The sequence below is a fragment of the Parambassis ranga genome, chromosome 4, assembly GCF_900634625.1.
Source record: "Parambassis ranga chromosome 4, fParRan2.1, whole genome shotgun sequence".
NCBI classification, from domain to species: domain Eukaryota; kingdom Metazoa; phylum Chordata; class Actinopteri; family Ambassidae; genus Parambassis; species Parambassis ranga.
Genome location: NC_041025.1, coordinates 2,691,024 through 2,718,927, shown reverse-complemented (window position 1 = coordinate 2,718,927; position 27,904 = coordinate 2,691,024). Strand labels below are relative to the sequence as shown.

General features: G+C 40.0%; 1 protein-coding gene across 3 annotated transcripts in view; it reads right to left on the bottom strand.

Annotated features, from left to right (window-relative positions):
* Positions 1 to 1,958: 1,958 nt before the first annotated feature.
* Positions 1,959 to 27,904, bottom strand: part of mcf2l2 (MCF.2 cell line derived transforming sequence-like 2) — a 67,368-nt gene continuing 41,422 nt past the window's right edge. For 2 of the 3 annotated variants that reach the window (XM_028403374.1, XM_028403373.1), the window contains exons 22-31: positions 25,945 to 26,025; positions 25,706 to 25,846; positions 24,925 to 25,017; positions 24,062 to 24,140; positions 18,228 to 18,264; positions 18,042 to 18,139; positions 9,045 to 9,154; positions 8,244 to 8,353; positions 4,296 to 4,369; positions 1,959 to 2,680 (exon numbers count right to left, since the gene is read on the bottom strand). In XM_028403374.1, the coding sequence (XP_028259175.1) occupies positions 2,589 to 2,680; positions 4,296 to 4,369; positions 8,244 to 8,353; positions 9,045 to 9,154; positions 18,042 to 18,139; positions 18,228 to 18,264; positions 24,062 to 24,140; positions 24,925 to 25,017; positions 25,706 to 25,846; positions 25,945 to 26,025 (915 nt within the window). In that variant the 3' untranslated portion in view covers positions 1,959 to 2,588. The remainder of the gene's footprint in view (positions 2,681 to 4,295; positions 4,370 to 8,243; positions 8,354 to 9,044; positions 9,155 to 18,041; positions 18,140 to 18,227; positions 18,265 to 24,061; positions 24,141 to 24,924; positions 25,018 to 25,705; positions 25,847 to 25,944; positions 26,026 to 27,904) is intronic. The other variant, XM_028403375.1, reaches the window with a different exon arrangement.

The window sequence follows — 27,904 nt, the reverse complement described above, 5'->3', positions numbered from 1 at the left end:
CATTATGTAGAAATGAGTCTGTCTGTGTTTATCTCTGTGACATGTAATGCTGCATGTCACAGAGATAAATCTGTTTCCTAAAACATGATTTACGCCCAGCACCACATTCATTAAAGAAGAGATGTTCTGCAGTAATGCTTCATTTCCATCAGACGCCATTTGGCTATTGCTATTCACTGCAGATGTACAGTACAGAGAATAAAAAGGGACAAACATTGATGTATTTTCTGCTAGAATGTAGTTTAGCCATTATTAGCTGAAAAGAAACATCATTTTTCCTCTCTACATAACAGCTAGAACAAAAAATATTTTAATATTTCTGCCAACACATTTTATATAAACAGTCAGTCACAAGAAAGCGTGGGAGATTGTGGATGTCGGTGCATGATGTTCCCTTCCAAACTTCCAAAATATGGGCAGAGGTGGAGCACATGCAGAGTAAACAGGAATTGATCTCAGGTAATAAGTACTGAGTTCTATAAAAGACCAAACAATATGTAAAGATGCATGGTCATTTGTCAGGTTAACAAAGATCTGTGAGATTGAATCAATTTTGCAGAGGGCCTCAAGTGGCCACTTGTGGAACTGCATTTTTTGGCACTTTGGTTTTATTTCTCAACCTGGCATGTTGTTGCTAGTTCTCCCGAAAATATATCTGAATATAATCACATTAGAAGTAGCGATTTAGCACCGGAGGGTAGACAGAAAAAAAAAACCAAAATGACAAATTACTGTGTAGGCTCTAAAACAGCGAGGAGAGCCAATATTTGACACATATGTATCAAATTGCTGTAAGCATGATTGCAAATCAGATTGAATGGCAGAAAGAGCATAATGTTTGCAAAAGTATGCAAAATAGGAGTGTAGTTGCAGTAGTTTGCAGATAGGCTTTCTATATATTTATACTGCATATAAATGCATGTAACATAATAGATTTCTGACCCACTAAAAGTCTGGCGTAACATTGACATTGGGGGTCTTAATACTGAGTTGAAGAGAATTTAGACCCCTTCAATTTTTTTTGCACACTTTGTTGTGATTCCATTGCTTTTATTTTAAATGGAATGGATAGACCTTTGGCAGTGTTAATAAGCAATGAAATGGATCTCTTTACAAAGTTGGTGGTCTAGGCCAAACTGCATTGTGGGAGCTAGCAGTCATTGAAAAAGGTGGACAATGGACGCTACATGCCAGAAGAAGGGGGGACAGAGCTGTGCTGAACAGCTAAGGTTTGCTCCATAGATTTCATTTTTTTTGACACCAACTACTCGGTACCCACCACTTTTACAAATGTCTTGGGCACTGCACTCTGGAAGACAAACACTGACTAAGCTAACAGTGTGTATATAGACAGGCGCAAGTGGTGCCTTGTTCAGAAAAGTGACCAAGAAACCAGCAGTCACTCTCGAGTGGTTTCAGATCAATGTTTATAGGAGCTTTTTGGCTGCTGTAAAAACTGGGCGTACCATCTGCATGTTTCCATCACTGTCCACCTTTTGTTTGGAGAAGATACTACTGAGTGATTCTGCCAAAATGGGGCTTGACGCTCATTACATGGTTACATGTAGCAAAAGTAGGACAAAGATCAGCAGAATAAAGATGGAACATGCCAACGGGGTAAGACTTCGTCGACATATTTGATTGTGTATTGAGTCAACAGATATTAATGAGGAAGAAAAAAAGTGTGCAAAAAGAGTTAAAGGTAGGGTAGGAGATTTTGAAAACTCAGTGAGAGTCAGCCAGATTGTGAAAGTAAACACACACCTCTCGTTCTCTCGGAGTTCACCCCGAAGCCTCTCAACCAGTCTGTGACTTCGGCCATCATGCACGTACCTCTCTGGTGCACGCAGAGCAGGAAGAGAGTGGCAACCAGCCAACTATATGCGCAGGGGCGCCTCGTAGGATTGGCTGATGTTTTTAGCATTTTATAGCTTCACTGGATGATTCATATTCTTCATTTTAATGCGAAACTGCCGAACTAATTGGTTGCTATCGGATTGTAAAGAGAAGTTACACTAATTTAACAAAAAGTGCATCAGAATGAAATCTCCTACCCTGCCCTAGGTCTAAATACTGTGACATGATATAATGAAGAAAAACATAATGGTCTCTAGGACTCTAGGACCTGAAGAGGTGACACAGTTAAAAAAGTGACAACAGACAGGACCAGAACCTGGTTTGACAATTCTGCTTCAGTGCAGGGTAGCAGCTAAAAACAATTCATCACTTTTCCCTAAGGTTATTCAGATCAGAACAAAGATTCAATTTTTATCCAGCATTTTCTACAGTACGTCATCTGAAGTTCAGAGGTAACATCCACGCAGTTCTTCAGTTCCCCGCAGAATTGAATTAAAAATTGGATATGGGTTTCCAACTGTGTCATCCAAGCATGTTAATGTTCCAGTTTTATGTGAAAAACAGTTGAAAAACAATAGCAGGCCATATTTGTAGTCCAATCAAGGAGAACTACAAGTAGAAAACTTACAGTCGTCCCGCTTTGGAAAGTACAGTTGAAAAACTACCAGTTATCATTTTGCCATTCAACCAAATAGATATTTGTGGTGGTGAACTACACCAGGCAGCCATGCTCATTTGCTGTCCTGGGACACATCTCCCCATGTGCTTGCTTCGTTTTCATCGGAGTCGGAAAGCGCTGCTGTACACAGATCACTGAAGATATCTGAAAAAGAACAAAGAGCAAAGTCAGCTTTATCCACAAAACAAACATGGAGAAACACAAGATCCAGACTGCAGTGCTGAAACAAAAAATAACCAAACAATCAAGCGTAGGCATAACAGTGAGCCATTCGTCTGCAACAACATCAGCCTGTGCATTAAGAATTACAGAGGGGAGGCGGACAGGGGCAATCAATACAGACAGGTGAAGAGGGCTTTTTTTGCAAATGGGATCCACTTAACCAAAAATACTGAAGGTCAGGTGCTTGAGCATGGAGGTCTGTCTGCTTCAAGTACGTTAAAAACAATGGCAAAGGAAGGTGAAGTGAGAGGAGGAAAAAAAAAGAGGGTAAGTGAGGAGAAGGAAGGACTGGTTGTTTTGAAGAGGTTCAGCACCATAGCAATACAAGCAAGGCCACAACAAACACGTCAAGGACCAGCCTTCAAGGCGGCATTAAGGCAGGGAGATGGTGGAGAGATGGATCAAAGACAGAGCAGACACTGAAGTGAGGGGAGATAAAGAGGATCCAGGAGTGGCTGTCACTAAGTACACTTTATGTTTTTTGGCAAAAACATAATTCACACAGTAATTTAGATTATATACCAGGTTTGTGAAGCCTTCAGAAGTTTCTATATTTCTGCATAAATATGGCCACATGCATAGATCTGGAAAATGATCTATATATAGTAAAAGTGCGTAAACCTGCCTTCAATGACTGCAGCATTTGGTGTTTGGTCCTAGCCCAGACACAGCCTTATTAGCTTCAGAATAAAGGACATGAGTGTAAAATAATGTTTCAGGTCTGTGATGTAAACAATGACAGGAAGGGTGGCTATAGGAGCTGGATCCAGTCACATACAGGACCTTTAGCCAAAAGACTGGGACTTCGATTCCCCTGTTTGGTTTGTAGTTTTTAGACTGTAGAGCTCAGTACTGGTTGCAGCCATGGCTGGAGGTCTAGATTTTTGGGGTTGTCTGTTAGTTTTTCTGTTCATGTGTTTGTAAAGGGGAACCAATATCAACCAAAGGGTTGACATAAGACCTGCATTGCTAGTTTATAGCTTCATTATAGCTTTAAAGAATCTCACCGTCATTGTGCCTTTATTTTGAAACTATCATGTCTGGTGCTGTGAACCAACTTAGTCATTACATACTTCACTGTGTGACTGGGCTGGGTTTAGTTTGAATGAACTTTTTCAGCTTATCTAAGGTAATGTTAGAGCTATAGCAAAGCTAACCTGATCATTAAGCATATCTGTGATTTGGCCATTGGTTTTTCTGATATGTTTTTTTTAGGTATAGGCACTTCAACACATAATATACAAGAACATGAGATAATAAGCTCTCAAATGTAGTCCATTCCAAACATGTGTGATGGAGAAAGCCAGAGATGAAAATGGAATGTGCTGCAATGAGTGAGGCATTAACAAAGCTCTTCCATCCCAATCCACTCCATCAGACCTGATCCCTATCCTGTCCCTCTTATAAATCCTGCTTCATGCCGCTAACCATTGAGAGTAGGGGAGTAAAGGAAGGGAGGGTGAGTGAGTGAGTGAGTTACAGCAATGCCGCCAGTGGTTAGTTTAGACATAGCAGTTTTGTTACTTAATTGAGAGACCTCCTTCAGATGCTGTTTGTAGTATACTGGAAGGGACCAGCCCTGTCTCCTCTGTTAAAAGGTTCTTGACTAGCCTAGAACATGAAACACAATAAAGAGGCAGGAGGGGAGTACAGGTGAACAAACACTATGTCACAGGTCCCGTTGGTTCATTCAGATCTGGATAAAAGGACAAAACATACAGTTCCTAATAGCAAAATGTTTAGATGTTTAAATGGAAGAACTGCTACTAATAATATACAGTGAATAAATGCACATGCAACACACATAGACATAGACTTTCATAAGAAAAGGGCCACATTTTTTCATTAATAATAATATAAATTGGAGACCACTGGCACATATCTCCCTTTATAAATATGCTCTTGTTACCTTTTTATCATTGTAGGAGTCATTTGCTGTCAGTTACTGGTTACTCCTCTGTCCTCTCCCTGCCTTGTGTGTGTGTCCATCTCTACTTTCAGTGTGCATTGGTTGTACTTCTGCGCACATACAGTGCAGAGCAGCCCAGATAATGTGAAGATATTTTTACTGGAAACAAGTTCAGACTAATTTAAAAAAAGTCCCAAATCCCAATATCAAGTCGGGCAAGAATTGTTCTTTTTAACTGTGAGCAGATGTCAAGGAAATACTTTATTAGGGGGAAATTGCTCATCAACTGCAGCAGGGCGGTAACATCTGAATGCACCGTGGAGTTTCTGCACACCATGGAGTTTCTGCACACTTTACCATACATTTCAGCTTAGTCAAGCTGCATTTTTAAAGTATAGACAGCGCAACCGTGTCTCTCCAAAGAGTGAATGGAATGACTGCAGTACTGCAGCAGGGAAGAGACAAAGGGGGTTGGGAAGGTTTTACCACTAATTCCATGCTCAACAGTTGACTTTTGCTGCCTTTATTCATTTGTGGGTGGATGGTCCATGGGCCTAAGCGAAGTCACAAGGGGGCCAGGTTTGGCCCGTGGGCCGTACTTTGCCCAGGTCTGCCCTAGAGGCACAGATCTGTGCTTAAAATGGGCTTGGGGTGGAAGGGGTTTTAAGTGATTTTGATGTGTTTAACCGGTCAACATACACTCAAGGTGTCTCTAGTGCTGGGAAGAGCTATTCTTAAATATGAGCTGGAAATGGGTGTGCATGAGAAATGGCTGTGCACACCTTTGCCATCAATAGTTTGCTAAAATAGCCATCAAATCTGCATTTTGCTTATCTGTATATGCCAGTCTGGTATCATACAATGACAGAGTAAGAGCAAAAGCATTGAGGAAAATTGTTTCGTTTTGCTGGCCTGCAGGACAAGTAATGATACAATTGTGTCTGCACGACACCAGATGAAGATATCCCAACTTCCATACTGTAAATGTAATACATAGGTAGTTCACTAGGCCTCAAAACACATCAGTTAAGACTAATGCAGTATTTTAACGTCATCCTACCTGAGATCATTTGTGCAGTTGACATTAAATCTTTTCATTAGCAATTAGCACAAAATGATGTTACAAACTAATACTAGTCTGGCATTTGTCTCATTTGTCACATCATCTAATCTTTGGACACATCGGACAAAACTGATCCTCCTCCAGGTCTCTGTCCTTCTGAAAAACTTTGAGGACACGGGAAGTCACTGCCAGAGTCTTACATTCCACATGAGAGCAAATTATTTCTCTTTTTTTCTGCTCATACTGTAAATGAGTGCTGACAGGATGTGGTTGAACGTGCTAATGCGTTCTCAGCCCTGTCACAGACACTGTATTTGGAAAGGCTAAATTGGTAAAGGTGTAAACACGCTCATGGGAGGGGCATGTTAGTGAGCTCATTAACGATTGTGATGGAAAAAGTGACCGTACACAACACACGCAGGAATCCATGTAGACACACACTTTTCGGAAGTTGCGGCGCCTATAAGCAGACTTCATACAACAGAAGAAAGCCAAAGAAAAGGAAAGGATGTATAAATTCTTCATGTTCCTCGAGGAGAGACGAGTACGAGTGAGTGAGACCTTTAAGTGTAGAAACCCCTCAGATGAGGACGACAGGAGACGGTTTTAAGAGCTTAAATATGCATGAGCTGATGAAAAATGAGCATATTCAAAGCAAGTTGAGCTTTTATCTAACAGTATTCATCACTTCTAAATGCAAGCCAGTCCAAAACATTCTTTCAGCTAGATTCCAGAAGCTTTGAGGCAGCCGCTGGTTTCCTGTCACTCCGTGGAAAGCATAAATGGTGGTGTCGGTGCGGTGAATACAACAGATTTATTATTCATCTGAAGCTATTGTGTTTTCATCCATGATTTTGGCAATAAACCATTAGTCACACGTTTTGTTGTCTCCCACTGCGTCATCAGGGTAAAGTTACAGTCAATGAAATTTTAATTCCTTACAAGACACGCTGAGCCTTTAATCCTTCCAGAGAGAGAGAGAGAGAGAGAGAGAGTGGGGCAGCGGAGGGAAAGCTGTTGCATTAGTCTCATTTCCTTTCTTGAGCTCGGTTGATTAATGTGGACCAATTTTAAGAGACTCATAGACTTTTAACTAGGGGAGCCGCAGTACGTGGAAAGATTACAGATAGGAGTGGAAGCGGAAAACTGCATCAGGCGCCATCTCTCTGAAAGACTTATTTCTTTGTTTTCATATTTAAAATGTTATTAACACTATAATATGTTGTTGTACTGCATTTTATTACTTTGTAATTCAGACACGCTGATGTCATTATCAATGTTCTAAAGGCTTAATGATTAGCACACTCTGAACAGCACAGCAGTATACAGTACCATTGGTAAGCAATAGTAGTACAGCCAATTGAGCTTTCTCGAAGTGCTTAATATGACCCTAGATGTATGACAGTGCTCCCTTTTAAAATGTGTTGCTTGTCATGAACGTAAGTTGCAGAACTGGTTTACAGTCTCTTTGAGGCTGGGACAAAATCTCAGAGTGAGCAGGAACAAAACAGAGAAGAAAATGCCAGCGATGGACTCATGGCATGTTGGCATGTGAGAAAAAAAAGTCTGATGGACGCTAAATTAATCTGCTTTGTTTTCTAACAACAGAAACAAAATAAGTATAAATGACAAAGGCTTTATTGGGGATTTGCCTGCATTATAATAAAGTTTGTGTGCAGACAAAGTGGGAGAAAAGTAAACTAGGGTGGCAAAGCAATGCTCTTCTTCTTGATAGCATATTTCAAACTTATGTATGGCCGAAGTCCAGTGCATACATTGTATATATGTAGGTGATTTTTACATGAAGACTATGGTCCAGACAGGCAGTACTTGGATGTGCTATGCCTCTGAAATGCTCCTGTTTGGAACTAAGGTCGCACAAAGGAAGCAGCACAGCCGGAATGCAGCCTTAGAGTCTCTGAGCTTTCACTGTGAAATATGTACAGGATGTTTACAGTCAACAAAAAAATTTCATTTAAAAGGGTAAAATAAGCCCATTATCTCCTTCTTAAAGGAGCTCCTTGGTCAATTTAGATGATTGACACCTCTAAGAGACCATCAGAGCAGAACTGAAGAAAATTAATCATAATAACTCTCTATATATAAAATCACACTGAGGCAGTGAAATCATGTTGTGTTAAGATGGTATGCTTCCAAGTTGCACTCCCTGCTTTAGTCTTTCTGGGTATGGGTATGGGTATGCAACAACAGTAGTTTCCCCCCCCCACAAAGTTCTACAATTCAGGGCTACATTCTCTCAATTATTGTGCGCAATTCTCATTCAAGCCAAGGATGCAGGAGGTGTGGTGTTCTTTCATGGACCACTTGTCCTTTCTAGGTGGTTGTATTTTGTAGAATCCTTCAAGTTTGCACATAAAACACCTGTACAGACAACATGCTTGGACATGAACTCAAATGTCATGCTAAAGGATCTGCATCCAAACCAAGAACAATGAGCTTGAATAAACACAAGCTAACAAAAAAAAACAATGGTGGATCCAGAAGAAGCTTACCAGTTTCCATTCTCTGCTTCCTCCAGAAACTGAACCAGGTCCCCCGTCTCCAGAGACAGGTCCTTTGGCTCACGAGACTCGTAGGTCAGTTGCACCCGGAATCTGTCACCCTGCAGAAATAAACATGCATTTAAGTCGAGTTTTGAAAGTTTGATGTCTACAAGTGGCAACCAAAGGTGAGACTTTTTTTTTTCTGTTGATCACCATGAAGTTATTAATGCGCCATTGGTTGCATGACGCAAATGTCAATTCCTTGTGTCGGCTTACAGGACGGTGTGTTTCTGTTGTGCCTTCGTGTGGCCTTCTACTGTACATCACACAGATTGTAATGGATATGGAAAGGGCACATCCAGCAGACATGTGCAGATAAAAATCCTCCCCCATTTTCCTCTCTCCCTCATTTCTTAAATGTCAAGTGGTCAGTTCCTGCTGCTAACAAGGCACAAGTCCATGGGAAATAATTAAGAAGCAGAGTGCTCCTCCTTCAGGGGGGGATTGAAAGGGAATTTAGAGGGAAAGTGAAGGATGAGTGGAGAGGAAACGAGAGCTGCCGAGGGGCAGGTAGTGATAAAACATGATGATTTATGTGAAGGCTGACGTGATTCTCAGACAGGCCTGATGGACGGGATAAGTTTCTTTTTTTACCTGGACCAAGGTTTGATCATGTTAAAATAGTGCTGAACTCACACCTTGCTTTTATCCATTCATTTGTTAGAGTTGTAAAGATAAGAATCAGAAAACCACCCATACTATGTTTATTAAATATGTACATTTTAAACTTCCATTCTGAGTGCTACTTACATTTTTATTGTTGCCTTCCTCATCTGAAGAGTTGGAGGATTCCTCTGCGCTGGAGGGAATCGTCTCAAAGTCCTCTGTGTCCATGGAAAGGAGGCGCCGCTGGGTCCAGCCTGAGGGGCATTAACACACTTTATTAACTAACACAAGAAGGACAATCATCTCGGCGATGGTGCTTAGGGAACCTATACAGTAAAGTACAGTATTTTCATCATAAAAGTTTGAGAAGTAGCAAGTATGGCATGCGTTGCACAGAATCCTTTCTAAGTCAAAGCATTTTTGTTTTTTGCATTGCACTGTGCACTGCAATATCAAGTCCTGCACCTTTATGGAAACAGCAAAATTATAGCTACAAGAAGATAGTAGTCAGATATGGCTGCTGTATAGTATAACAAAGTTATAAAGACATAAATACATACGAAAGTTATTTTTTTTTTTCTGAAAAAAAGTTTAAAAAAAAATCAGGAGTATCATGTGGAACAGACCTTTTGAATTTTCGTCCTTGTTACCATAAATGCCTTATTTTTGGCAAATTTTTAATTAAGATGTACAGAATAAAGTTGGACTACAGCAAGGTTATATTTAATTACATTTTCTGTCAGAAAAGTCAATTATGATGCATTCAGAAACGAGCAGCAGGTGGATTTTTTCTGTTCAATTTATAAAGAAGTCTTTTATCTTATGAAAATAGCATAATTGTCGTGTGAATTCATTTCTCTCGTACAGAATGCAGACATTACAATGAAAAAAATGTCATTTAAAAAAACATGACAAAAACAAAAATTAAATATGAGCACTCACCAATTAGGAAAATTATACAAATCATTGTTTACAGTGTCTGCAAAACACTCACATACTGCCTCACATTCTCTTCAGAAAAAAACAAAAAAAACTAAATCCTGTTTAAAAATCAGGCGCATCACCACAGCACACTTGTCATTTTAGCCATGTGGGATTTATTTTCTCATGTCATCTGCAGCCACATGTTCACTGAATTTCGGTCACAAGTTGGTTGCTTGTGAGTTCTGTGAGCAAGATCACCAAAACATGGCAATTTCTTACTGTGTGTTACTATGCATTTTTTTTAGCTGTTTGTGTGCCATTTCATGCAACTGTAGGTTCTACTGATTTGCTTTGGCATGCCATCACGGGGGGGGGGGGGGGAACTCTACACTCCTTACAAAAAGTCGTGTAGTGCCACCATGGACCACAGCCTACCTCCTAACGTGGACTCTTGCAGTGATCAGGTGACGTCTGCTAATATGTCACTAGTGACCATTAACAGTGTGAAATGACACGTGAGTAGCAGAAAATGCAAACTACTGCAAACACAAATCAGTTGATTTATACACCAATTATGTGTGTATGTGTAGGCAGGCAGCTTATACTGGAAGGCAATTAGTTTTATGATTTTTTTAAGATATTTCAAAATAAAACCACCTATGCAGTTAATATATTCATTGGTAGTATTGGTTAATATTAGGATTTTGTACTAGTGTGTTGTCTGTAACATCAGCTAGCCACTTTTTATAGCACCATATGTCCCACATGATGCATTCAAGAGCTGTGTTTCTACAGTTTTGGCAATGATGAATGGCATTTGTTCAAAAGCAACCATGCCTCTTGGAGCAAACCTATTGTTGTTTTTTAGGGTTTAAAGATTCATAGTTCCAAACGTCGACCTGTGGTGTGCACACTGAAAAAATAATAAAGTGCGGTAATAAAAAGAGTTTGGGAGACATAAAAGACACTCACACACAACAATTCCTTTACATAGACAGCACGACAATTGACAGAGAAGGCTGAGTCCTCCCCCTGCAGTTACCTGGTTGGGAGGTGGATCTAGGGACGACTGAGGTGCCACCAGCAGCAGTAGCTTTGCTGCTAGTCATAGTCATGCTCTGACGTTTCCCGACCGCAGCCATAGCACCACGCAAAGTATCTGGAGGGAAGCCAAATGCTTTATACCGACCTCTTCATCACAGTTACTCATTCACAGCACACCACGAACAACAATTTCAAAAGTGCGGCTCAAACCCAAGTCTAGTCTACTCATGCAGAATGCTTGAACGCATCACACGTATAACAAAAAAAAGTGTGTCTGATGCTCATGCATTATAAAACGGTCACAGATCACAACACTAGTCCACAGAGCAGGCAAGAAAGAAATATAGAAAGTCACACACAAGACTTAGAATAAAAAACGAATATTAACCCACACAAAAACATGTATCTAATAAACCAAGCACCATCCCTGTGTACCTTCATAACCAAATGGAGTGGGGTCACTCTTTATCTCATGTCTCTTGCTCTTTATGCTAGCAGAGAGGGGACCTGGGCAGGAGGAATAACAGTAGCATTAGCATGTACATTTATGATCTAATGAGCATCGTCAGAAAAGAATCCTGATTTTCTGTGCATCTGGTTTTAGTGACAGAACAAAAACAAAAAGTGTATATAGAAAACAATGTTTTTATAAGGAAGAGTGTTATCAGATCTCCTCGGCTCAGTGATTTTAATTGTCTGCAGCTGATTGACTATGAGCCTGATGGAATATAGGCATAAGATGCTTCTTTAATTTTGCTCAGAAATATGTCTTGTGAGGTTACATATTACAGGTAAATGACTTGAGGACATATTGCAATGTGTGCACACGTAAATCAAGTCAATCAAAGTTAACTTTAGATGTTAGACTTTGATGTGAAGTGTGTGTACAGTATGTGTGATAATTCTATATAATAATAATAATTCCTTACACCCACATTTCAGAAACCAATTAAAGCATCTAAACAGGATTCACACCCATCAGTTATATTACTGCCAATGATTTCCATTTAGGGCTTTAGTGAATAAAAAAACAAAAAAACAAAAAATATAACTACACTGTGATCTTACATACACAGATACAGCTTTTTAGGAGCCATTTTTCAAACTTCACTGTGCAATTTCAGCTAAAGAGACTTTCTCAAATTTCTCCTTATTAGTTCTAAGTCTAATGCTCAACACAGCAGACTAACAATAACAACAAAAATATGCAACACATTTCACTACATATTCAGTTGGAGAGTGTGAAAAAAACAACGATTGCTGGTGTTTTTCCCAACACAAAATAAACCTTTGCTGGTCTGTATCACCCAACTGTGCATGGCATGTTCATGTGATTTCTCAGCCCCTTGGAGTGGGAGGGTCCTAAATGTTTGATTGACAGCATCTGTACTTAAGCCCAATGTTTATTAGCAGTATTTTATTAGCAGTGATACTATGAAGATTAAGAATCACATCATTTAGCATTATTTAGCTAATTTGGCTTGCAGTGCTCCCCCTGGTGGATGTTGAATGTAGAACGTGAGCAAGAAATCTAATGAGAACTTTGTTATGTTGATGTGAAACAATGCATAAGACAGCGTATACATAATCAGAAGATGGAGCAGAACAGTCAATGTATTCAAAGTGAAAACATCAATTACTTTTTGACTAAGCTTAACTGTAACCTAAATATTTTAAACCAAGCAAAGTAGTTTTAATGTCTAGACCTAACCACCTGTTACACCTATGTATGTGAAACTTTAACATAATTAAAATGAGCAAGATATTAAAAAAATCACCACTGTATAGCTGTCACAAAAGGATGTTATCAATAGACACCAAACTTTTTTGTACCAACATATTTAGTTGGACATTTAAACATAATCAAAGTGGATTAACTCACAAACCCACACATTACTGGAAATGTGTTTTTTTTCCTTCTCCTTTACCACTCTGTTATTTTGCTTTTTACTTCCATTTTTTTGTCTCTGGTGACACTGTTCTGCATATGCAGAGAAACAATAGCAAAGCAGGTCATAGTCATGATAGGAAAAGTGGTTAAATTATACCGGAAATGACACCTCTTGAAAAAGAACTGTAGGGATTGTAATTGACTGTAATTTTTAGAGATGTGTATGACAAAGAATGCAATTTTATTCCATCTTCTTCAAGCACCGCATGACAAGGAAATCTGCTGTAATAGTTATGATTAACATGTATATGTACTGTACATGCAAGAATAGCAAATGTGAACAGGATATGAAGAGCAAGTAAGTATAGAAACTGCGAAATGAAGGCTCGGACTAATCAGGTACCTTTTGTGCGTCGCTTGGCGAAGGAGGAGGCAGAGGAAGAAGAGGCAAGAGAGGAGGTGAGAGAGAAGCGGCGGGGGACCTCCGCCTCCTTAGCAGCAGGCTCTAGAGCCAGATCGGGGAAGGGAACAAATAATGGCAGATAGAAATTGGGTAAACGGAGAGGAAAGGAGGAAAAAAAATGAGCAAGCAGAGGGCGGTGTTACCATGAATGCAAATAAAAGAAAAAAAAAAGAGACAAGAGACAAGATTATTGGATTCATATTCTAAACACCCCCATTTCTTGTGTCACGGTCACCTCTAGGCACCAGAATTAGGGAATGTGTCGGCCAATCCGCAGCTAGCAGCTAATACCAGATGTCATCTAATATATTATGCCAGCTGTCACTTCAGCCACCAACAAAAGTTGGATGTCACTAAATTTTCACTACCTACACCCAGCCTAAACTGGCTGATACCAACCTAGATCAAACCCACGAGTTTGGTAATACTCTTGGCAGATATATGAACCTCTCAAGCTAAGAAATATGGCCACAGTAACAAATATCCTGCACCTAGTCATCATAGTAGACGACTAGTAAACTCCCTTCAAACATGCCTCAGTCAAGCTTCTTTTCAACTGCTTTAAAGTGCAGCTGCCAGGTTATACATCTGTTGGTTTCACATCACCCCTGTTCTTCCTTCTCTCCACTGGCTTCCCACAAAATCCTGCAAAATCATGTTAAAGCACCTCCTACTCTTTGGATGATCCTTCCTCTACCCGTTGAGTCTGTGGACTGTTTTAAGTGGCTTTTGAAGGTCCATTCACTGGATAAGTTGTCTTATAGACTGCTACCCCTGTGTCGCCTGGTTAGTCTGTTGGATCGTGTCTAACCGTTTTAATTTGTAGCCTCAGAATTCGGAGAAAAGTCCGAATTGTCAGAAAAAAGTTGATTTTGTATGTTTTATTTTCAATTATGTATTTTTTCTAAGAATTACTCATATGTATGACAATCCAATCCAGTTTAACAGCCAGTTTGGTGCCAACATTTATCTTGGTAATCTTATGTGTCACCACACTCTAAGACAATGGCTGCCTAAACTAAAAGAGATTTTCAGGAAGTTGTATTTTCACAGGCTGTGGGTGATCGTGACACATCACTCTTAATGCCTCCAAGTCAAATCCATGACATATGACAGCACATGCATGAGGTGAAAACATGAAACAAAGACAACACATAGTGCACCTTCATGCCAACCATCTCAATGAGTCAGATTACATGGATGGAGTCGGGACAACGGGGACGAAAAGCTCCACAGTGAGGCGGCCTGTCAGTCATCACTAATTGAACCAATGTCTCATCGCCTGATGCAACGCCGATGTAAGACAACACTGGGACAGCCTTCACTCATTTTAAATGAGATTTTCTATCATTGGCATTGACTTCAATGTCAGCGAGAACAGTTTAGCATCTTGCAGGTGGAGACGGAACGCTGTGTCTGAGTAACACACACAGCAGGCACACATTATTGTGAATGTCAGAGATCCCCCTCAGCTCACCTTTTCTGACTCATCAGAGCCATTAAGGGTCACATGTAGCCAGACCGCTCTGACATAGAAAGAAAGAAAAAAAAGCCACATCCTCTTCCAAAAATGTTAATACACTTGAAAATGTCAAGAGGGCCAGGAGTAGAAGGTGACATTTTAGAATTTAGCCTCGCCACAGTGTCACCAATTTCACTCTTTATATGTCCGTCACATGCTGTCCACCCAAACCTCATTCTGTTCAGGTTCAATGCCGCAGTTGGAATGACATGAACACACAAAAAGCAGGCAAAGTGAAGGTGTGGACAATCATTATCCTGACTGGGAAGTGAAGACTCAAGGATAGAGGGCACTGTTCTTCAGGATGATAATGACAAACAGACAATTGAGGAGGAAAATGATGAGGCCAGTGATGATGATGATGATGATGAACGTGTGAAGAAAAAGGAGCACTTGACTGCTTGCTTGTTACCTGCTGGAAGAGACCTCCTGTTGGAAAGTCCTTGCAAGCTGAAATGCTTCCTAGCGTTAGCAGCCGAGCGGCCGGCTGAAGCGTCGGCTGATTGGTAAGAGTAAGAAGGAGGAGGGGTTAGTGCAGCAGGGAGAGTAGAAAGTTAGCCATACTATAGGTTGTCTACCATACTATGACCTATGTGTGCCTCTTATGCCATTGAAACATGTGCAGTAAGTATCATCCCGTGATGAATGCCTGGGTCTCTTCAAGACTTTTTTTGCATTAAAATATATAATCTTGATCTAAACATTGCTGGGTGTTCCCAGAAACTCCATCATCGCTACACTCTAGAAACATGCAAATAGAAGTCATAGTGTTACTATTGTGAAACATGTAAATATGTGTAAGTTGAGATGTTGACCCCAGGATATCAACCGCTATGGTGGATACAGGGATCCCAAAGAATAAACCAGGCTACGGCTGGAGTTCTGCGACTCACAGAGATGGGACAGGGTCCTTCAGTTTTTTGGAAAGGTTAGTATTAATTTTTGTTATTTTAACTTAACTATGAGGTACTGTACTACTGCAGAGGCCCACACAGGTCTTTGCTTTCTCCTGCACATTATTTGTATCTTTGGCATTTTATCTAGTCATTTTGTTTTAAACAGTACATACAAGTGAATAGGTCACCACGTCTGTGGGCTCAGAACAACATTCCACAAAAGTAATTTCAAAACAATAAATAAAAAAGGTATGCAAATTAATAAAAAAATACAAAAATGAATATTAAATAAAAGCCATCTAAGCCGTCGTCACTCATTGATTTTGCATTCATTTTCCATCATAAATACTATCGTTTCAACACATTATAACAAAGACTCTGGATGAGCCAAGGAGAAGGTCATGAAAACCACTTTATAATAACAGTGCCTTTAAAGTGCCCTTAAAAAAAAGAAATTCTACCTTGAGTGGTTTAAGTGCAACAGCTAAATAATAGGCAATGGCAAAGGTATGTGAAAGAGAGGTTGGGTGAAAACAAGAAGTCTGAATCAGACGTGTCTCCACAAAAAGAAAGAGAACATGTTAAAACATGTTAACTCTCACATTTCTTTGAATTCTCTCGTTCTATTCAAGCTGATAACAGTCACACTGTCACAGTGTTGTGACAGTGTGACACATGGCATCGCAGGTAAGTAAAGGCGAGTCGGGTTGTCATTCAAAAGAGAGGTTTTCTCAGGGTCAAATCATAAGGAGACTGATGGTCTCTGAGGAGAGAGTGAATGACACACTTGTTCAAAACACATAGATAGAAGAGAGTTCCACTTGGCAATACAAGTTTAAGATGAACATAAGGGCACATGTGGTCAACACCACTAAGCATTCAGTGAGAAACCCAAACGTTCCTGGTAGAAGGACGCAGTGACCTTGCAGCGGGAGGCTGACGGCTGACGTTAACAAGTGAGTTTTCATGATGAAATGTTATCAGAGACAACTGACACATCGGGGAGGGACGGCTCTCTGTGTGTGTGTGTGTCTGAGATAATCATCAGTGGGAAGCAGATGATCGTCGGTGAGAAGTGTTTCTGTCTGGTTGAAGTGTTTGCGTGATGGGGTGAGAAACTTCGCGCCATGATGCTAAAACTCAAGAGACGCTATAACTTTGGACTAATAAAGCATCTTCATCGCAGAGGGAGGAGGGTGCGAGAGGAGATGGAAAGAGAGAGAGAGAGAATAGAGGAGGAGGTGATAAAGGAAGCAAGAAGACAGGTACAGCTTGTCCTGTAATAGAGGGCAGCCACCAAGTTGAGAGGTGATACCTAAAAACAACACCTGCTGTCAACTGTTTCTGACCTTTCACTTCCTGCAAGCATCTTGGACTGAAGGCGGAGTGTGCCAGTGTGTGTGTGTATGTGTGTGTTGCTGTTGAGCAGGCAATATGCTAAAAGTCCTCTATATAGCCTGTACAGAAGAAAAGTTTCTACAGCGGTACAAATGCATCCTTCAAAGGACGCATTTGTAGGCCAATTGCAACATCACATGCACAATCAGTCTCATTTTCAAGCCTCCTTCAACTACACCCAACAAATTCAGCCTTCTTTTTTGCTGGCTAATGAAGGATTCTTCCCAACTCTGCATAACTTGTGATTCCATTTTGTCTTGGAGGTCTTCTTCAGACTAGATCAACAACTGTGTTATGACCTATAAGAAATACCCTATACCTCCATAGACCAAGTTTAAAAAAGGATGCAACCCCTCAAGTGGGACACATTGTTCCTATTCTTATTCAGGATACCCTTTTCCTTATCTTACCTTAGGTCATCCAAGCTTGTCTGTTACCTAGCAACAAAAGTATTAGTTTCTGTGTCCTTAAAGGGGGCTCTGCATGCGAGGCAGTCTATGCATGTGTGTTCTTCGTTTGACTATGGAGGTCACATGAACGGTTTGTAAACAAGACTGTCCATTGAGGACTTCCTGTTGATCCTGGTGCCTAGCAGCCTGTAACACATTTTAACGTTTACTCTTAAGACTTTTGTTTGTGAAGTCCGCTGTAATCAGTTGCTAAAGGAATCCAGTGGGCTTGTTGCATCCTTTGATGAATTACCCTTTTATTGGCTTTGCTGTAGTTTAGAACATGATGAGCTAAAACAGCTCAGTGCTATTTGTACTTGACCTTTGTGCAACATCAAGCATTTAGAAATACCACGGGAACAATGTTCATCAATGATATTAGGTCTGACAAGAGATTGAGAAGTCAAAGAAATGATGAAAGAAAGAGAAAGGCAAGGTGAAATATTTGTGGAAGTAACCGAGGACGCATTACTTGCATACTTGCTCCAGTAAGAAAAAAGATTTTAAAGAGTGCGCTTTGGTTGCATTCGATATAAATCAAAGCGACATCTCACCTCTCTTCTGCCTCATATTCGGACTGGGGTTGGTCTTCCTGTACCCGGATTCTGGACTTGATGAGTCAGACTGTTTCAGTGCAATCTTGCGCACATTCCTGTTAAAGTAGGAAAGGTTAAAAGTTTAAGCCGAGATTTTTTCAGTGCAGTATTGCTTTGTCAAGCTGCTGTGCTGAAAAGCCTTACCTCATGGGGGCCCCGTAGATGTTGAGCTGGCTGGCTTCTGTAAAACCAGGAGAGACATTACGTTTTACTACAAATAGTGGAATTAACCTCTTCCTCAGTGAGACGCCTCTGCCTCTGTGGTGAAGGTCTGATGACATTTAAGCAACGTAAAATAACTAACAAATGCCAAGCAGACATATTGAATAATATTGAAAGTAACAACCAGCCATAAGCTTGCAGCATAGACATGCAGTTAGTGTGTTATTGTGTCCTTCTAAGCAAAATTCACTTATTCTGCTGCATTCACACCCGATGATCATGATTTTCTCATTAAAACGTTCCTACTTTTCGGCTACCATGGAAACCTGTGTCTAAAGTGGCAACCTACTTGGCTGAATACCAAAAACTGTAATTTCTCAAATGGCCAATTGGTGATGCTGTCTCCAAATGTACATGCTTATAGCCTGCTACAAAAAGTGAAGCTCCACCTCTTTGTCCGTATTTGGACAAAGAGGTGGAGCTATGGGCATCACCAAGAATTGTCCCTCTTTACAGCCCACAGTCAGAAAGAGACTACACATATTTGACCTGCATGTATAGCACGCTACATAGAATTCTAGGTTGTACAAATATTTTCAGAATTTTCCCAGGGCTTTCACTAGGCATGTTCACTGTGATCCAGCCACTCAACCATTTTCCTTTTTCAACTTTTTCCTCGGCTAGGTTTTAAGTCCCACTGGTAGTATTTCTAAAGTGGACCTCTTTTAAGAGCTGCCTGTCCAACTATATTTACCTGAAAGTTTCAAGATTGCACTATAATCACAAGATCTCATAGTAATGTGTGTGTTTGAAAAGAACAACAAAAAAAGCTTCTTTGCCTTTGTTCCTTTCTGCTGCTGTGCTTATAAAAAAGTTCATTGGTTCTTTATCATTTCTAAAAATGAATGTCTCCCTGAAATCTCTCACTACTTTATCTGCGGCCTTCATCTTCTAGTTATAATGTAATGTTGATGTAGTGTTTTATTTTGTAACATTCCCTCTGCTGTTCTTGCGTTTAACTTCCTGCCTGGTTCAGACTGACACAGCATGGCCAAGCATGGGTTGCTCCTGGTGGAACCCTGCAAATTGTCTGGAGTGACTGGAGCAGGTAAGGTGGAAGAATGGTGGTGGAAATATTGACGTTTGGGGCTCGTTTCAAAGGCTGAGCAGCTTGCTGTCACTGAACCGAAAGTGAACATTTCAAGTTAATGGAGCAATATTAGCCTCCGATGCCAGTCAAGTACATTATGTTTATATGCACTACTCTGGAATTTCGAGGAGCACAAAGGAAAATAGGGATCACTCTAGCTGTTGAGGTGAAGAGGTGGCATTCATTACAGTGTTTTAAGGCCTTCAGATGGCAACTCAGTCTAGTTCGAAATCCCTTACTTCTATTGCTACTGGTGTCTGGTCCTGTTGATGCACTTTGCAGGACACAGAGGATACATATCTAGATATTAAATTTGAGAGCGGTGCATGAAGCCCCTGTGTTTTCTGATAATCTGTAAAACCGACGGTTATGGGTGTCAGGCTGTACTTTCACTCTGTGTCCTCCAAAGTATTGCTGATGACATCTTTTATAGCAGGAGGAGCACTTCCATTCCATAATTTGAGTTATTTCTATGCTCCAACCCTCCAAAACCGCTGTGTCAACCGCATCAGCCTCTTTTATTGGCCTGACAGAAACCCTGCTGTGGTTTTATAAAGACATCAGAACACTTGCAGCTTCAGATATCAGGCCACATCTAAACAAGAGGCTTCATAACTGCAACGTTAACAATTCCGGGCCTGCCACAGCGCCCCGCTCTGTGACAAGAACTCTCCAGAGAAGGCTCCAGTGAAATAACTTCAGACAGGGTGAGGGGGGGTGCAGCCTTGGCCGAAAGCATAGCTCACATAAGTGAAACACCAAGCTCTGTGACTGATCTGGCTTGTTACTTCCTATTTCGGGCGACCAATGAGCCTGTCGCAAAAATGCAGACTCAGCATGGAGCCATTCCACGTGCTGCAAATATCGTGCTCAGCAGAAAGGATGTATTTTTTCATCATGGATGATGCAATGTTTTATTCATAAAGACTGGTCATATTGAAGTGTGTGTGCAGACGGCAGTGGTGCGGACTTAAAATGAGGACTAACACTGTGCATCTGAGCAGGTTTACGGTGTGGAGGACCCTAACCCTTTATCTAAAACATGCCAACAGATTGAGATCTGCCCCAACTTCCTTACTAAAAACTTTTGATGGGCATGAAGCTTATTGCATATGGCAGAGGTTTTCACTGTAGCACTGTTAAAGGGTCATTGTTACGAGAACTGGAGCTCTGTGTGAGAGGGACTTTGTGACATTGCATCTCACACACACAAAAAAGCATTGTGCTTAAAGCAACATGCTTAAGGGTGAACCCCAGGTTTTTGGTGTAACAACAACCACAAGTTCTCCTTATTTATGTGTTGACTTTTATGCCTATATTTTCTTATTAAAGATGTAAAAAAATCCTTGGTGATTTGTCTTCTTTGTTAGTATGCTTATTTATATAAGCCTATATTTGATCAGGATTTATTCTTGTTAGATTTGTGAGGTCACAAAGTGCCCGAAAACATCTTGCTGGTTTCAGGCTTTGTGGTTACAGCTGTGAAGAAGTACTGGCAGTTATGTGCATATTAGTTTGTTTTGTGTGACAATGGCGAGAAGTGACCGATCCCCGCAAGTGCCAGTATCAACTGCAGGTTGCTAGGAGACAAAAACGGCACAGAACAGGGAATCAGATTAAAAAAGCTGATGTGACCTTCGAGGCCTACAAAGTGTAGGCCGCCTCCATCGACTGTATCAATCAAAGGATGTAGCCTCTGAATTGGGGGAACAGTTATATCTTACTCAATATGCTAGCTTGACTGACTTGACTGACTTTTAAATAGACCAGTTTCCTGTGGGGGGACCATCCAGACCAGATGTGTTGATATACAGTAGCTCCATTGTTAACATAAAGTGAAGAAAGTGTTATATAACATCTACATTTTTGATAACACCATCTCACGGCCTTTGCTAGCAGTTGTCATGGAGACGAATTGTTGATGAAGTGTTGAACTTTGATACAAGACAAGAATCTGCATAAATCCACCAACAAAATGACAGCAAGGATGTAGAAAAAAAGCAGGATGTCAAGTTAAAATAATCAAAAAATGTCTGAATTCCCATGATGTGGAAACAAATTTACATATCACATCCTAATACGTTTTTTTTTTTCCTTTCGCATCTTATCTCTTCTCGTCCTCTTTCCAGCACGTAGCTGAAATGACCGTCCTTCCTCTCTTCCCTCCTTCTTTCATGTTCATCCCTTCGAGCCTCCCCTTATTCCCACCCTGCTGCCTCTCAGCCTCCATTTGAAAATCTCTCTGTTTCCTTGTCTCTCCCTGCACATCATTCCGCCGTCCTCCTCTCTTCTCTTCCCATCACTTTCAATCTCCTCCCTCTCCTTTTTCCCAGACCAATTTCATTCCATCTCTCCGTCTTTCCTCGCACAGAGTCAGAGGTGTAAATCTCTCTCTCACACACACACACACACTGGACTGGACTGTCAGGGCCTCCTACACGTCTGCTCTCAGGGCTTCATGATGGGGTTGGTGTTCTATTAGTTAGTGTGCTGACACACACACACACCCGTACACACACACACACACCCGTACACACACACACAGAGTTGTCAGTTGGGCATAGTGTGCAGCTCATGGAGTGTGTCTTTCTTGTCAGTCAGGAGCATGGAGTAGAACTGTGGACAAGTGATGCTTACTGGCACTGAGAGAGAAAAATACACACAGGTTTGTGTTGCCATTTGTGGCTTTGTGTGTCTTTGTGTATCTTTAAATCTGTAGTAAAAATTGTCTTACATCATTCATTTGAAAGCGCTTTTTAAAGCTTTAGGAGGTGAATGATAAGTTGCTGCCCCAATGATGACGTTTGAGCTGCTTATTCTTCCTGGTGTCATTTTGTCACACAGTTACACACAAAAAAAGACTCAAATCATTGCATGTAACAAGATCAACACATGTTGCAACAAAATATCAACAGTATCAGCCTGTTGTATTTGACTCACAATGGGAAAATTGCAATTTCTCCATTGCGGGACAAATAAAGGGTTTCTTAATCCTAATCTGTTTCCTAAAATCCAGTATATTACTGATAATGTTTGTTGGTAAATTGACTCAGGTGTAATTTAACAGTACAGAAAAGTATTGTGTGTTGGTGGAAGCGAAAACAGCACTTTACAGTATTTTTGCAATGCATTTTGGGTAGACAGCTCTGATGTGCAGGTTGCAAGGGCTTAAGGGTATCATCTAAAACCGTTTTTAACTTTGTAGTTGTAACAAGTGTTTAAGTTGTTGTCCAGCTGTGTTCTATATAAGTTCTGTTCAAGGGAGTCACACTAGCCTGTGTGTTTGAATCTGGACTGTTTAATGATCAGCCAGCCTGTAGTGTGTATCAGGTGTGTGTGTGATGATACAGTTGTGTTTAGAAGTCTGATTTCTTGATGATGTCAGTATATCTCAGCCTGCTTTGACCAATTACTCTGTCTTATGTGTCCCTCCATCATCTTTAGGAAGAATGTTTGTCAGCCAAAGAGTGTCACAGCATCCCCAGATCTGCTTAATGACAGAGAATATTTCTATTATTATTATTTCATAATAATATTGATGAGCTGCCAAACCAAAACCTTTTGGTTGTCTCTGTCACTCTGTGCGACTAAAAAACAGTTAAGGAGCTAATTGACTGTAGATCTCCTGTCCTTATTTGGATTTTCTCTTATTTAATTACTATGTCCTTGCTTGAAACTTGTTACTAGAGATTTTAGATTAGCCCATTCAGTTCATAAAATGGAAATTCCATTTATATACAATCAGACAAAAACCTTAAAGGGACAGTTCACCCCATAATCCAATGTTTATATTATTCCTGAAGCCAAATAACTTCCATTCCATACACACCTCAAAATAGGCACTTCCACAATAATGAGAGAAATACTTACAACACAACCTGATTTCAAATGCAAACACACTGTTGAAAAACTCAATGGAAGGACCATAAACATGCTAACAATTAGCAAAAAAGCTAATGAGGGGTTATAGAAAGATTAGATCCTCACCTAGCACTTAGTCAAGAGGAAAATGTTTCATGTAACTATAACTCACGCTGTGATTATGTTTCTCACCGCAGTATAATTGCGATGTAATTGCATGTTGCATGTAAATGGAAAATCTACCAGCACATTTTCATGAGTTCAACATGGCGCTGCAGGCTTAGAGTGCTCTGAGCAAACACTGTGACGCATTTGTGTCTTTTTTTGACAAATGCTAAACAAATTCTGTCTCTGATCACAATGTGTGTTGCAATCATAGTTTCCTGTTTGCCTGACAGAAAGAGAACATTTCCATGACTTAGCAAGAGACTGACAAGCCCGTGTCCAGATTGCAGCGAGGGATGTGTTGACAGTTAGTGCTGCTGACGGGAAAATTTCACAATAACAGAAAGAAAGTGTTGTTGCAGGCAGGAAGCATCAACAAAGCCACAGCATGAACAAAAAAAAATAAAACTCAATGTAAGAATTCGGAGAGAAAATGAACACGTGTGCTATGGATCTAATGTGTCCATGTAGCGAGCGTGATGTTGCATATAGAGGTCTAGCAGATGAATGGATTCATGCAGAGATAAGCCTCTTTTTCATCTGCAAACTGAGACTAAAGTAAGTTTGTGTGAAAAAAGGAAGTTAAAAAAAAAAGAAAAATGGAGACAGATATTCACAGGTGCAAAGACGGTGTACGTACCTCTGCACGCTTCCAGCTGGCCTGTAAGAACTTTACGAATCTCTGACACCCACATACTTTTCACATCCATGGAGGGTGCCTGGGGAAAAATAGACACACACACACAAATATAAATCACACACATATGCAGCAGAAGCCTCTTAATGCTAATGCTGTTTATCTGAGTGAGAAATCACTGAGCAGATTGTGTGGTGCAACACTGCCACCTAGAGCAGAGCAGTGGAAAACATAAGCATTACCCAAAAAGTGAGATGGTAGATGATATGGGGGTTATTTTCCCTGTGAGTACAGTCTGTGTTAATGGATACTCTCTGTGTTGTATTTTTGAGTTCATAACTTGTAACTTTTATTTTTTAAAGCAGGAATAGACTTAAACTTAAAATGATGAGTTACCATGTTATTTACTGTATACAGTATCAATAATCACCTATAAATAGTGCTTCTTCTGAAAATGAGTTTTTCTTTCAGCTGGCAGTGTTTCAGTGTTGACTGCTCGTCTATATACAGTACATACTGTACATACTGTACATACGACTACATTCATGAATGAAATTATAAATGAATCATGTGTTGGTTCTTAACACTGGATGATGTAAAGAGTCCGATTTTAAAGAAAACAAAAAAATAAAATTAACACTTTAAGTCTGATGGTCACACATGTACACTCAAATTGAGTTGATTTTAACTTACAGGACGTGCAATGCAAAGGCTAGAATTTGCTGTGTATGGATATATAAACACATTTTTGTAAACTTTAAGTAAAGCTCTCTAATGTTTTTTTTTCTATCATAAAATTCCCATGAAAACAGCTTAAAAGATATTTTCTGCTGTCAGTTTTCTTTGTCTCATCCTTGTTGCCGTACCTGGATGATGTAAACTTCCTCTCTGCCGTTGTACCAAACCTCGAACTTTTTGCTGTCACCTTTGACGTTCTCCGTGATGCCCACAGCGCTCATCTGGAGAGAAATGGGACAGAAGTATTTCAATCTTTATCAGAATATGTATAGTCCTACATGTATTCAGAAACCAACCTGTTGTCTAATAATCTATTAAACTAATCAAAAAGATGATTCCATCAATCAACTGATCCCACTAACAAGAAGGCAATGACAGTCTGAGTGATTAGTGAGATTATGAAATTATTCATATGTTTTTTAATGATAGAAAAGGGATGCCACCCCATCTGTAAATCTAATATATGTTATATATCCCCATATAACAAATGACATTACCATACAATATAGTTACATAAATTGTGCTATATAAAAATATAGATATATGTAGTTCTACATATATATTGATTTTATGAAAACAACTAGTTTTGATTAGATGATATAGGCGAAGCTTTTAGCCAATCAGGACAAACCTGTGTCATTACAGAGGTCTTCCTAGTCCCTACAGACAGAGACAGGAAATTGCAGGCTCAGACAAAAAAGTCAATATGTGACCTCATGATCTCCATGCTGCCTCTACATTCTGTGCAGCCCTATACAGCCTACACAGACAGCAGCCCTGTACTCCTCAAGTACCACCCACAGAATCCACTAGGGGTCAGGTCTAGGCAGGCTGAGTTATTCTTGCTATGGACAACGACATACACATGAATCCAAGCTGGAAAAGTAAGGAGAAAGACATTCGTCTGACCTTGAGTGAGTGTTTAAAGCTGTATGAAGGCGTCTTCTCGTGTCCGTCCGTGGTCTCCTCTCGCTTTTTACAGAACAGCAGCATCTTATCGTACAGGAAGAGGTGCCTCTGCATGGGCTTAAACCTGGCCAGGTCCTTCACCTGGAATCAGTCATCAGAAGCAGCTTAAGGTCAGTATTTCATGCGCCTAGAAACCAAAGCGTAGCTGGACTAAAGGTGAGTGACAGTGAAGCTGGTACCTTGCTGTGGCCCTTCTTGTGGTCCGTCCACACATTAAAGGACCCCTGCATCAGCAGCTTTCCCAGTTCACTCAGGTTTCCCTGGAAACACACAGTCAGACTTGTGGCACACAGATGTTTGCAGTATTACAGTTTCACTTCAGCGTTTTATATAGAGGTCAAAATGACAAAAAATACAGTATGTATAATGTAACACTACATTTAAAAACACACAGGTTGCTTAATGTTTCACTGGAAGTTACTGAATTTTCTTAATGTATTTGAAATAAACTTTATTTATCACACTATTCATAATTTCCTAATTATTTGCATCCTTTAAAGGTCAGATATTTACAACATTTAATTGTTTGGCAGAAATGCCAGCTTAGACTTTTTTTTTTACATTTTTCTATTGTACATACATTTATATATTTATATTTTTGTATGGGCATTTAAATATTTATATGTATTTTTAAAATTATTTCATATTTTTTTTACTGTTTTTCTTGGGACTCAGTGACTTATTAACCAGGATTCGGTTCACAGACATGGTTAGTTAATAATCAATCTAACTTTAAGCTCTTTGGAAAGATATGAATGAGCAGGAAGGAGCTTTTTAAGCATTCTTGGAATGAAAATATGTTTGTCAGCAGACATCTGGACTTTACAGGACATAGCCTTCTGATCGTTGAGTAACAGCTACTTTGTTTGGAGTAAGAAGATACACATGTAAGAAATTCCTTGAGTTGACTGTTTTTTGTTGGTGTTAAACTTTTTTATTTGGAAGAACGGGGTATACATGTTGCACTTCTGTGTACATATCATCATATCTAAATGATGATCCAGATAATGTGAAAAAGCCAAATTAAAGAAAAGTTTCAACCTCAGCTGTAAAAATGAGTCTGTCCCATGTTCACCTCCCCATGTCTGTCCCCTGTCCCTTATCATAGGGTGAAAATAACAATAGCATCAATCAACATGATTACAGCCAATTAGCTGCTATTGAACTCTCAAACTTATCATTTTCAAGCGTATGAATGAATGTTGGTTTCTCCAGTTCAATAATATCTTGGACCACTTTTGTCAACTGTCTATTTGTGATCACTTATTTACTAGCAAGCAGAGGAATTTTATTCATATATTTATTCTCAAACCCCTTTTCCACCTTTTAGTATCAAAGCATCATCGCTGTTCAGCGCTGGTTATTAAGACTCCATTCTGGTCTTCTGTAAGTGTTAGATGATTAAGTGAAGCAAGCAGGCATTCAGGTGATCTGTTCCCCTCATGGACATTGTGGGAATATAGATTCTTATCCAAAACAACTATGAATCTCCTGCACCATGCTTCACTTGTTTTGTTATAGGGTCTTTGATTTTATGCACAGTTCTTTTTTTTTACTTAGTTTATATGCCAGGGGGCCGAATTCACAAAGATGCTAAGAATCCCCTCAGAGAGCTCTTATCTTAGCCTGAAAAATCTTAGATTTAAGAACACTCTCTTGGCGACTATGAGCAGGACTGAAAGTTTGATTCATATTTCTGCAATGCTCACTCTGAGCACAGTTAGTCAACAACAGAAAAAAAATGTTCTTAGAGCAAAATTTAGCCCAGTTATTACACTGCAATATAACAGACAGACATGGGAGGACAGAGCGCAGCAGATCAACACTTCCTTCCCTTTGGTTTTACTCACACGTGTGGAGTGCGAAAAGTGATGAAAACTAAGATGAGGTTAACCACAAACATTATGCCTGCTCCATCTAATGTGTAGCGTTTTAACAGCTCACGTTAATGCATTCATAGTTTAGAAAAAGTTTCACACCTGTCACTCCGCTATGTTCTCTCTGTTTAAGGAAAAGTCCTCCTTTCTACTCTTAACAGTTTTTCACCTTAAGGGCTAAGATGTTTTGTAAATCACTTTTGTCTTAATTATAAGGGGACATTCTCAGAAAACGTCATAAGAATTTTCTTAAAATTTCCAA